Genomic DNA, 11,845 nt, shown 5'->3' on the forward strand with positions numbered 1-11,845 from the left:
CTTTCCAAAACCGAGTATTTTGGATTAGAACCGCTTCTAAATTCACATGCTTATTTTATTTTGATTCATACTTCGTCTGGGATGTTCTTAGTCAAGTGAAATCCGTTGCTCAAATGTGATCAGTTTAATTGTTCATTTCCTCCTTTTTTAGCCAGCATTAAGTAGGAAAGCAGCTCCTTAAAAAAGAAACATGCTAGTACATGCTATTTTCTAAGGGGCGTTGATGTCAAGGATAATTTTAGCTTTTAAAACTGATGATTTGAGCTAGCCTTAAATCTTTGCTTGCTACAAAATTCTCGTTGCTATGTTTTGAAGAGAAGGTGTTGGGGAGGTCTTTTCCCAGGCACTTTCTTCCCGCCCTATTCCCCCCAAACAAGTCATGTGCTGGCTCAGTATCGCTTGAAGAGCAGCAGGGTGTATAAAGACAGGAAAAGCCATACCTCCCCCATTCTTAAAGGCCAGGTACGGGAACCTCCAGACATTGCCCAGCCCCACTGCATAACCCACCATGGAGAGGATGAAGTCCATCTTGCTAGACCAGTTCCCTCGGGCTTTATTTTCATCCCCTGTATCGTCATCCTGGAGAGGGGAAAACACGTTATAAACAAAAATCTCGGCTCTGCAATTGCCTGGCCCCCCCAGAAGACCTTATTACAGACCAGATGCTGTGGGAAGGTGAAAGTTAGAGAGAGAAAACATGCAATACGAAGAGATATTACTATATAAAACCGGCTTCCTCGTCTTCACCCTCCCACCCCCAGACAGTGTACCCCACTCATTCTGTTCTGGGCGCTCCCTTGAGCACAATCACACAGCGCTGGCTCCTATTGAGAATTTTGGACATTGACTTCAATGGAAGCAGCAGAATACCCTAATTTGGGCATTATTTCAAACTGGGGGAGGGGTTGGTGATAGCAAGGGAGTGAAAAGCTCTTAGAAATGTATTACAAACGTTTGAGGAAAAACCATCAGGGACCCAAACCCTGCTCCCCCGCCGCCGGGAGCAAAACAAGAGCGATTGGCTCAGTGCAGCGCAAGCCTTCCATGTGACTTCGGTTTACTCCTGCTGTACCTGCTCTTTAAATCCCGGGATTTGTAGTCTAGCTCCTGCCTGATGGGCACAGAAGATGAGCACCTGCTTTCTGCTGCGATTCTGTCTGGAAAAAATCTAACCCAGTTTACATATATTCGGCTTGTACCTGAGCTGCTCCGAGGAGAACGATTTCCCAGTGGGACAGAAGCGACTGGATCAGTAAAGCCATCACCACCACCACCCCGCCCCGCCACACACACACGGTTTGGCAGAATGGAAACAGCCTTTCATCTAGTCTAAAGCCATCTCTCCTTCTCCCCACCCCACCCCAGCAAAGCTGAGCCCGAGCTTCCTCTTTCCCTTAAACACAACCCTAAATGTCCCCGATGATCCCTGTGGGAGAAAAAGCGCAGCGCCATTCCCAGGGCTTTGGCAACACCAAGCAGCCACGAGCCCCAGAGAAGGGTGTGACTCCGGATTATATCCCACTGGGAAAGGCCCCCGCTAGGAGAGTGTCCGGTGCGCCCGAGCCCCATTCTCACATCATTCAGCCATGCCTGGGAGTCGCTCACTGACCCTAACTAAGGATTGAACTGTCCGAGAGGGAGTGATTGATCACCAATCCCTGGCCGGTGGCTGTGTGGGGTGTGCGGCTTTGGCTGGCTGATTTTGTTCTTGTTTCGGGTTACAGCTTCCAATGCGTTCCTATTCAGTGTCGGGCAATAATATCCCCAGAGGTTTGACTATCGTAATGTAAAGCCAGCGAGCGGCAGGGGGAATCCCTTGGCGTTTGATTCCAGAAAGGGAGAGTGAACCTGGGGGAGGGGGGGGGGGAAACAAACTAGGTAAAACTTCTCCCCTCCCCGCCAGCCTGAAGGATACCAAGTACCGCTGAATCCAACCACAAATATCTGAGCTTCGTCATTTCGTTCAGGACGAATTCTGATCATGATTAGCGCCTGTGTTAGGAGAACCACCCCCTGTGTTATGCGGACAGGCACCGCTCAGGGCGCGCCTCTGAATGATCCTGGAACTATTCATCCTCCATTTTCGGGCCGCTAATAAAGTATTAGTCCTCAGCTCAGCAGGAAAGAGATTCCCGTCGAATCGTTTCGATCACCCCGTTTTCTTTCTGTAAAGGGGCCCGTGTGAGGGGGGTGAGATTATCAATAGTTACCCCCTCGGACTCAGCTCAACTCAGCCTTTTTGTGGGAGGCATTTCCGAGCTTTGAATCAAAACACACATCTACTTGTGAGGAGTTTTGCTCCCCGGGATCAAAGCACATGTGATCCCTCCGGTTCCCTTAGAGGAGGGGGGAAAGCGCCAGAGGAATAACTTACCCCGTTAACACTGCCAGGCAGAACAGAAGTGTTTCCATCTGTGCCCAAAACCACGGTGCTCTGGCTCATGCTCGCCCAGCCGCTGCTGGCATTGTTTTGCTCCAGTGTGCTCTTCCCAAGGCTTTGATTAGCTTCCCCGTCTGTGCTTTGCAACGAGGGGATTTTGCAGTGAAGAACAGTGGGTTGGTTTCCCGCACTGGAGATGTTCTTTAGCGGCAAGCTTTCTACAGCATCCTTTCGGGGGGTGGCGTTGCTTTGGACCGGGGTGCTGCTGAGCCTGCAGATCCCAACTTTGGGCCTCTCGAAATCATTTGGTTTGGCTTCTTCAGACAGCGAGGTTTTGTTGTCGCTGGAGAGAGATCTGGAGATCTTGGCCAACTGGGACGGCGCTTGGGAAGGTAGGTTCTGCTGCTCATTTTCGGGACTGGTTCGTTGGACTCCCGCACCTTCAATTTGTCCAAGGGCAACTGTTTCAGGGTTGCTGACAACCTGCTTGTTCATATCCCTTTGACTGGTGTAATCCTGAAATGACAACGTAACACACTTTACACCAGAAAAAGCGTTGAGATTTTGGTTTCTGATATTTCACAAATAAGCACCATGCATAAAATTGCGATGCAATTCTGCTGCTCGAGACCGTTAGGAAGGTTTTGCCGTGTTTTCAATCTCCACGGCTCTTTTCAGTAACCTTCTCACCTTAAACCCTATTGCTCTGCAAAGATAACGGGGAGACAAAAATAATAGCGACTGCAAACCTATAATCCTATAAATGTTTCCACAGCTCTGCGCCTCCAAACCTTGTTGGGTTTCACATCACGACTGTAGAATGCTCCCTTCCCCTATCACCATTGCAGAAAGATTCTTTAATTTTACGCCCCATTTCCTTTCTGTCATTCAACAATGCACATTGGCTTTTTTATAGGCAATAAACAAGCTGCCCTGTAGGCAGCTAAAGATGCTGGAACCAAACGGAATAGTATTGGTTAGCATTCCCGGTATTCCCAGTGAAGTGACTAGATGCATTCGAAATCCTGAAAGAGACAATATGATAAAGGGATATTCTATATCACAACAAATGTTGGGTTACCGTATTTTTCTAAAACAGTTCAGTTTTCTCAGCTTTGGAAATCGTGCTCATCTTAAAGAGCTAAAATTTTCGAAAATAGCAGATAGCCTGATACGTTAAATGTGCCCAGTTACAAACAGACAAGCTGCTAAATCTCACCATTTTAAAATTTCCTGTGAAAAATGTGTGTTCCTTTTTGTTTCACACCGTCCGGTTTCATAAGGAAAATTGCCCGATGCAGTTTCCTTTGTATGTATCCTTCTTATCTTTAACAATCTCCAAGCCCATACGGGTCTGCTAATGAAACATCTGCATAGAACTCAATAGCGATTTTGCTCAGCTCTGAAGTACATACGTTTCTGAACGCGTTTCTTTCTTCTCTTAAGTTGGCTCTCTTAGGTTGAGAAAGGTTTTTTCCCATAGCAGAAAGTAGCCTTTCAGCACCGTGGACAGTTCCCCCTGCTTCCTTCCTCACCCACAATCTAGCTAGAATACTTTGTGCATGATTGCTACAATACATGAAGTAATAGGAGAAATCCACAAATAGAAACTACACAGAGTACAGCCAAAGTAAATTCTAAAGAGAAACTCTCCCCCCATCTTCACCACACCTCAAAGACGGAAAAAACAAGCACTTACCATATCTTAAATAGCAACAGATTGAACTGGTGAAGGTAAAATCAGCAGTACAGGCAATTGATAGACTGGATTTTGCTCAGCCAAGAGCAAAGCTTTCTATACCTTCTTGGGAAAGATTGGGTTTGCGTCAGTGCAGAGCAAGGTGCCCTTCGTTTGACATTTTCTTGATAATAAGAGTTTGATAAATCATTACCCTTGGATTCCGATTTTAAAGGGACAAGAAGAAGCCCAGAGCGCCGGCTAGCTGTCACTCAGGTAGGAGTGGGATTGCGTGTTCAGTGTGATTCATATGGGGCTGATTACTTAAAGCAAACCCAAGAAGGGTATTGGCAAAAGCAGAACTTTCCTGCTGGTAATTAGGAGGAACATGTGAGAAACACGTCCTACTGCACCCAAAACGGAAGAGCCAAGAGGAGAAGCCTTTCATCTCTCTCCCTCTCATCATTATTATTATTATTGATCCAGCATTATTCCTAGGATTCCCTGGATCTCTGCATCTGACGCTGATTCCAACGATAAAACCATATCATACATAGAGTATTTAGAGTGGTTTCTCCTCCACCTCTCTTTACACCATTAGACACATTTTAAGGTGTTTATTATTACTTCACCTGGGGGGGGGAAGCCCTGCCTAAACACATCGAAGCAAGAAACGCCACCCTCTTCACTGCAGACGGGCGGGAAGGAAGAGGGGAGAATACAACGTTCAATGCAGTGGTATATGTTGTCCTTTAAAGGCAAGACGAAAACTCTTTAGAAATCAAGATATTAAGTTGGTGGGAGAATTACTTTTCCAGTGAAGGAATCCAGCCATGTATTTCATGATCACTCATAAGAGGGGGCTAGGGGCGGTTTTTTAATACATTGGAGCACAAGGCTTAATTGCTTTAAAACTAAGACCAAACTGCTTTTGACAAATCTTGATGTACCTTTCGCCACATTCGGGCTGTCCTTACATTTGAAAGTATGTTCCTTCTGTGACTATACGCACTTCCAGACTTTGTTATATCCTAGTGTAGGCAATCTGAAGTGTTTGCCTCTTATTCATCGGGAGCAAATACAACTTTAAAATAATTTTTTTTTAATCTGCCTCCTTTCTCCTACAGAAGATGAACACGGATTTCAACAGAAAGATTCATCATTAACACAGATGATTTCCAAACTACCGACTGCCTTGTGGCTCGAAGAGTCTTAGTTCCTAGTCAGCTGATTCAAGAGCTCTGCTCCCCTACAGCTGGTTGTGCCCAGGAGTTTCAGGCAGCAGCCCAGCACTATACCTGGAACTGCAGGGACTGCCCATCATAACCACTGCTCAGCACGGGGCTTTGAATTACACCGGCTCACTGCAGCCATAGGCGGAAAGTCATCTGCAGGACTCATCTATAAAAAGCACCGCAAGGCGAGGGAGGCTGCGGCTAACAAATAAGAACACAGAATGGCCTTTTTTCTTGGACATTTTTATCACATTCCCACATTTTAAAATGAAACAGCCTCCGAATTGTAAAGCAGAGGCTGAGCCTTCCTTCTGCTGTTACTTAAAAACACATTTAAATTAAAAATTACGTACTTAATTTTAAAAGATCTGTATTTAACAGTCCCCCCCCCCCCCGTCATATTTATTCAGAAATAGTGGGAAGGGTGGGTAGAATCTGGTTTTCTTTTATTTTGACAGTCCATCAGCTGCTTTCTGTGATTGTATCACTATTTCTTTCCCAGCATAAATTTTAACAGCAGAAGCAGGGAACTGATGATGGTCGTTAGTTCAGTTACGTTTTCCCTCGGATTATAGTAATACTTTTAAATACAAACTAAATTAAAAGCGACAAGCCAGCAATCAACGGAGTATTTTGGGTTAGGGAGAATGGAGTGCCTTTTCCAGGTACCCACGGATTTCCAGACACAGGGTTGATCTGGTTTCTTTTTAAAAAGGACTGGAATCCCTCAGCTGAAATCCTGCTTCTGAAACAAATTCTTTTCTATTTCATCAGCAGTGAGGTGCTAACTAAGCGTTTGACTTCTCGGAAGGCAAAATGTGCCTTTGTTTCTTAACTACACGTAAACAAGCAGCAGGAAGCTTCTTCTGGAAGACAATAGTTCTAGTTAGAAAGTTGTTAGGCGGGGGAAAAAAAAAGAGAGAAAGAAAGAGCATGTTGGAGACATAATAGACCAAAGAATTTCCTCGGCCAGGAAGGGTCTAACAGAAGGTCAGTAAATACTAGTGTGCCTGGGTGATATTTACCCAACGGAAAACAAGGGGGAGCACCCCGCAAGGAAATACAAACTGGGAACTTTTCAGACAAGTTTCCCCTTTCCCCAGGCCATCGATTACCGACTTTCCTAGACCTGTCCCGCAAACCCAACGAGAGTTTGAAAAATAAAAGGCGCTCAGACGCCTAATGAATTGGCGTTTTCTTCCCCTGCGCCCACACCCCCAAACGGCTGATTCGAAGTTACGGGTTTGGTTCCAGGCAAAAAGCTCGGTCGTCAGGGACATTGCTGTGATGTAAAAACCAGGCCAGTCTTGCGGCACCTTAAAGACTAACACGTTTCTGCGGGCATAAGCTGTCGTGGGCTGCAACCCACTCCGGCAGATGCACGACGTGTTCCTTCTAAAAAGCGAGGTCGAGTTGCTCGAGTAAAGCCAATTAATGCAAAAGGCTGCCTGCAGAGACCCAGCCAGTAGGTCCTGGGCCCTTGGCATAAGTCTATGCTGCTTAGCTGGGCCTGTGCCCTGTGCCTCTTCCACGCCAACTTCCTCAGCCAACCAACTGCACGTGAGGCTGAATTGCCCACTGGTTTCTGGGATGGGAAGAGTTAAGGTTGGGTGGAAAGTCTCTGGCGCCGAATTGTGAAGCTGTCGCGGAGCTGGGCGGGTGCGTGACGGCCGCACTGCATGAGATCCAGCATCAGCATTCACGTATTAGCAGCCTTTAGGTAAAAATAGCCAGACCTCGACGTGAGTACTAAAGCTGCGTCGTCCTTGGCCCCCCCGCTCCCCTGGGCAACTCCCCTCCTCCTCCTCTTCAGATCCCCTTTGAACAAACACCCCCCCCCCGCCTTTTTCGGGGGGGGGGGGCGGAGACGGGCAGCAGGGAGGGGAACTGCATGGATCGTTTGTTGCCCCCGGGTACCCCGCCAAGGCTCCTCTGTACAGGCTGGTGAGAGCACTTATAAGGCCAGATGTGACATGCAGCGATTCCTCCTTATGCTGTAAGAGCCCCCCCCCCGCAGGACTGCAGGGAGGACCCGGAGAGATTTAGGGACCGGCGCCCCAGGGACGCAGAACAATGCGCTCCAAGTGGGGGTAGTTTTACCTCTTAAAGAAGCAGAGTGGATTCCCTCCCTCCCTTAAGCACCGCACCGCATCTCTCGAACACATGCAAAAGGCGTAAGGGAGCCTTCCTGCTGCCCAGAGCCAAGAGAGCAAGGCTGGGGAAACCCGGCGCGGCTCAGCCAGTGTCTGCCCTACAACGCTGAGGTGTGAATGCCCCGGCCACATAAGGAACGTAGCCGTTGTCCTGGGGGCGCGTGTGCACAGATCTGCAGGTGTTGCACATCTCGTGGGCATAGCGCGGCGTGCACCTGCCCCTCACTCACTCACTCACTCGCTGTGCCAGTCAGTCCGTACCCGCAGTCCTTTTAAAAAAGAAAACACGTCCTGCTGGAGCTATTCCCCGCTCCGGCCTCCTGTTTTGGAGCGATAATCACTTCCCCACACCGAAGCAGAACTGACTGTAAATCTGCATCCATCACTGCAGCAGACATTCAGGTTGAATTAACAAGTCACTACAGTCTTAATTACTTTGTCAAAGATGAAAAATAGTAATTGATCTTGTCCTCGATCGTTTCGCTTCCCCCCCCCCCCCACACACACACCCCCTCCTCCAAGATAAGCAAATAAATAAATACAGAAAAAACGGAGGATTAGACTTTCAGATCATGAAACCGCAGGAGGAGGTTGAGACACACACAGAGAGACTGTCACAACTGCGGAGAAGCTGTCCACTTCCTTGGGATAGTTAGGATAGGAAGAGGGAGAAAAAGAAAAGCGAAGAGATTTTGAATGTGTGTAAAAACATGACAATATTATTACATACATACATATCAATACACCACCATTAGATAGCCCACACTTGAGAAAAGATAAGTGTGGGTTTATATGGATATTGGCATGCCCCATAGGCAGATGAGGAAGGCTGCTATTTCATTTTTAAATACACGTACCTAACATCTAAATCTCTCCATTTCTATTCAAACACATCTAAAAGACACACACAGACCTTTAGAATAAAGTGAGTTCCAGTTTCCAAGTCAAATATCCTTGTCTCAATTCCCCTAACTTTCTGATTTTGACAGAACTTTTCCATTATTGACCTTAGCGCAAAGATATTGCTGTTGCTTGGGGGATTGAGAGGTGTCTGGAAATCTTGAGCAAAATTGATTCCTCTGTTGTGTGGTATGTGAGCAGAAAAACACACCCTACCAGATACAACAAGCTCTGTGATATTTTATTTCTCTCATTCCAGATAATTACACCCTGGTAATGAAGAGTCTGGTAAATCTTTAAAGCCTTAATTACCTGCACTTTTGCTTCTGTGAAATGCCTCATCATGCTGTTTATTAACCAGACTGCACACTTCTCGGTGTACCTATCTTCATTTGCTTTAACCTGGGTAACTCAGTGACTGGTACTTGCGCATTCAGAGAATTGGACAATTCAGTCCTCACTGTAAAAAAAAAAAACAAAAACCAGTCCCAGGGAAATTTAACTCCTTCAAGGGAAGCCATGAGAAATAATGGAATTCAGGAGATAGGGGATCAGGTGGGAAAAAAAATAGAAGCATCTGGAAGAGATTTCTGCACCACTGCTCATGCACTCATGCTCCTAACAGCTATTTAACCCATACTTACATGTTTCTTCATTTGGCCAGACATTTCCCCTGACCACAGGGGAATTTCCATATCACACATAACATATCATTGGATTGGAATCTCTGGCTTATTATGGGAAAACATTACAAAGTAAAAAATCCGACCAACAGGACATATTGAGTTAAAGAAATACCATTTATTTATAAAAAGAGCATATCCAGTGCTTTAAGTCCATTCATACATCCATTGCTATTAGAAGCTCAGTCCACACCCACTGAAGTCAATCAAAGTTCTTCCGTTAACTTCAGTGGACAATGGATCCGGCCTTAGAACTATCACAATCAATAAAACCTCTCTCTCCATTTCACAAGACTCAACCATGAAGGTTTTAGTGGGCAGAAGTTCAGAGAGAAGGCAATAGAAGTGCGTGCATCTGAAGCTACAAAGAAGTGAGTTTTCCTAGTCAGGTGGACTGTGGGGATATCATGGGTATATTTTGGAAATATAGCATCATCACTCATGCAGGTTTCAGTGAGCAACTACCTTATTTTAATACTTTTACTTGTTGTCTGTCGTTTTTCCCAGTGTAACCTTTTGTCTGTAGCAATGGATCAGTAGGCCACAATTTTACATCAGGTCACTGTGGGGCTGACCCAGCTTCCGCTGAAGACAATGACAACTGGTCCCTGCTTTTAATTTCTACAATCAGGTCATATAAACATAACTATCTATGAATTTCTTAATGCACCTCCCTGAAGGTATTTTGGCTATTTAAAATTCAGCTGTACACAGCAAAAGCGCTTTTTACTTCCTTATGTCACCTTCTCTGACAAAAGTATACATTTATTTTAAATAAAAGAGGGTTTCACTCTCAATTTTTACCCTTTACCCATCTGCAGTTTCCAAGATATAATAGTGTATTAGGCCAGCACTACGCTATACAGTGATGATGACTAATTGTGTAATACTAGTTTATGAATACAGATCACACGAGCAGAGAATAGCTAAAGTGTATAAGCTTTCCAGCCTCATCTCCTTTACTGGGGGCTATGGGCATAGGGTGGTGGAGGTCTAGCTACACCAGCTCTATGGGGGAACTACCCCATGGTGGGGGAATCCTAGATGGGGATACCTATCTGCTATAGAGGATCCATTGCACCATCACAATGTTTCAAAGGGATTTGATCAGAGCAGAGACTTTGACCCAGAACTTCCACACATGCAAAGCTGTAACATCAAAGGGGCAAAATATATCAGCAAAAATTCAGATTGATCAGCCTATGCAAAAGCTGAAAAACTGAAGCCAGACTATTTGTATCAGGAACGTTGGGTTTCTTTGTGTGTATACCAGTGATATACTGATCTGTTTAAGGCATGAATGGCAGTAATACCTAGAGACAAAGCGTGAGGATGGAGATCACCAAAGAACATATTTCAACAGACAGACTCTCCCACATAAGTTTGAATTTGATCTTTAACCCTGCACTAATAAAACATCAATAATATCCTAGAATTTACAGAGCATCTTTTATCCCATATTCCCTGTGCAACCTTCAGCAAGTCATTTAATCTCTGTGTTTTAGTCCCCCATGTGTAAAATGGGGCTAATACTTCTTCTGCCCTGCCCTTGTCTCATAGCTTTTCAGGGCTAGGGACTGTCTCCAAGGGCTTTTCTACACAGGTCTTGTAGAACTTTAACTATAACTGAACCAAAAGATAGAGTGAAATCAATACAACCCCTGCCCCCCACCATGGACACAGTTATATTGATATAGACGTATTTATATTGCTACATTTTATAAACGTTTATAATTGTAAATTTAGGGGAATAAGCTATACGGGTGTAAGGCATCTTCATATTGGCATCCACACTAAGGCCTGCACCAATTTAATTTTTTCTATTAAAAAAATAAAAATCAACACTAGCTGAAATAGTTAAATCAGTACAAAAACTGTATGTGGAACAGGCCTTACTATGCATTTTCACAGTATCTAGTACAATGGAACCCTAATCTCTGTTTTGACCTTAAGGCACTGAGCTACTAGTCTAAGGTACTGAGAGAGATTTAGCATCCATAGAGAAGGTAAACAATTCTAGGGGCTTGTCTACACAGAAAAGTTATATAGGTATAAGATAGGATGTGAATTTAAACTGATATAGGTATATCAGTATAACCCTCCTGACTAAATTCATAACATAACTCAACATGGCTAAAACAGAGCTCAAGCTCTTTTCCCCTGAAAGCACTCCCAACCAGAAGTCTCACCCAGACTCGCATCCTTTCCCAATACAATCTTGTCCTTCTCAATCTGTTTAGAATGGTGCTGGCAAAGACCATTTTCCTAGCCCCTTGCTTGGACCACATCATCCTTCTCTTTTAATCTCTCCACTGTTTTGCTCTTTTCTAGTATATCAAACTAGCTGTCTTCAATTTCAAGACTCTTCATAGCCCATACCTACCCTACCCATCATCTCTCATTCAGTGTTGAAAACTTGACCCTGGCCTCTGCTTGGCCCATGTCATTAGCCTCCACTACCCACTTGTTACATTTTCAAACAAGCACCCTTGTGCTTTCTTTTAACTCATGCTTGAGAGCAGCTCCCCATAAACATCCCCAAAGCCACGTCATTGTTCTCCTTCAAATCCCTCTCCTTTGCCATGACAACTACAAAAAATGGTTGGAGTGTGTTGAGACCACTGCCTTTTATACTGACCAATATAAATTATCTCTGTTTCCCTGTACTCCCCCCCCATCTGTTTGTCTTACACTTAGGCCATGTCCATACTGACGGTGGCAAATTCGCCACCGCCAGATCGATCTTTCCAGATTGATTGAGTGGTCAGTGTAGATCCGCTCAATCGATCAGGAAGTCGACTGAGTAAAAGCACCCC

General features: G+C 45.1%; 1 protein-coding gene across 1 annotated transcript in view; it reads right to left on the bottom strand.

The window, feature by feature from the left end:
- The window catches only part of SLC6A5 (solute carrier family 6 member 5), a 47,000-nt gene extending 44,125 nt beyond the window's left edge, over positions 1 to 2,875 (bottom strand). The window contains exons 1-2 of the mRNA XM_067558089.1: positions 2,375 to 2,875; positions 441 to 579 (exon numbers count right to left, since the gene is read on the bottom strand). Of these exons, the coding sequence (XP_067414190.1) occupies positions 441 to 579; positions 2,375 to 2,875 (640 nt within the window). The remainder of the gene's footprint in view (positions 1 to 440; positions 580 to 2,374) is intronic.
- Positions 2,876 to 11,845: the final 8,970 nt, after the last annotated feature.

The sequence above is a fragment of the Emydura macquarii genome, unplaced genomic scaffold (genome assembly GCF_026122565.2).
Source record: "Emydura macquarii macquarii isolate MOO-44397 ecotype Brisbane River unplaced genomic scaffold, CSIRO-AGI_Emac_v2 contig_1876, whole genome shotgun sequence".
NCBI classification, from domain to species: domain Eukaryota; kingdom Metazoa; phylum Chordata; order Testudines; family Chelidae; genus Emydura; species Emydura macquarii.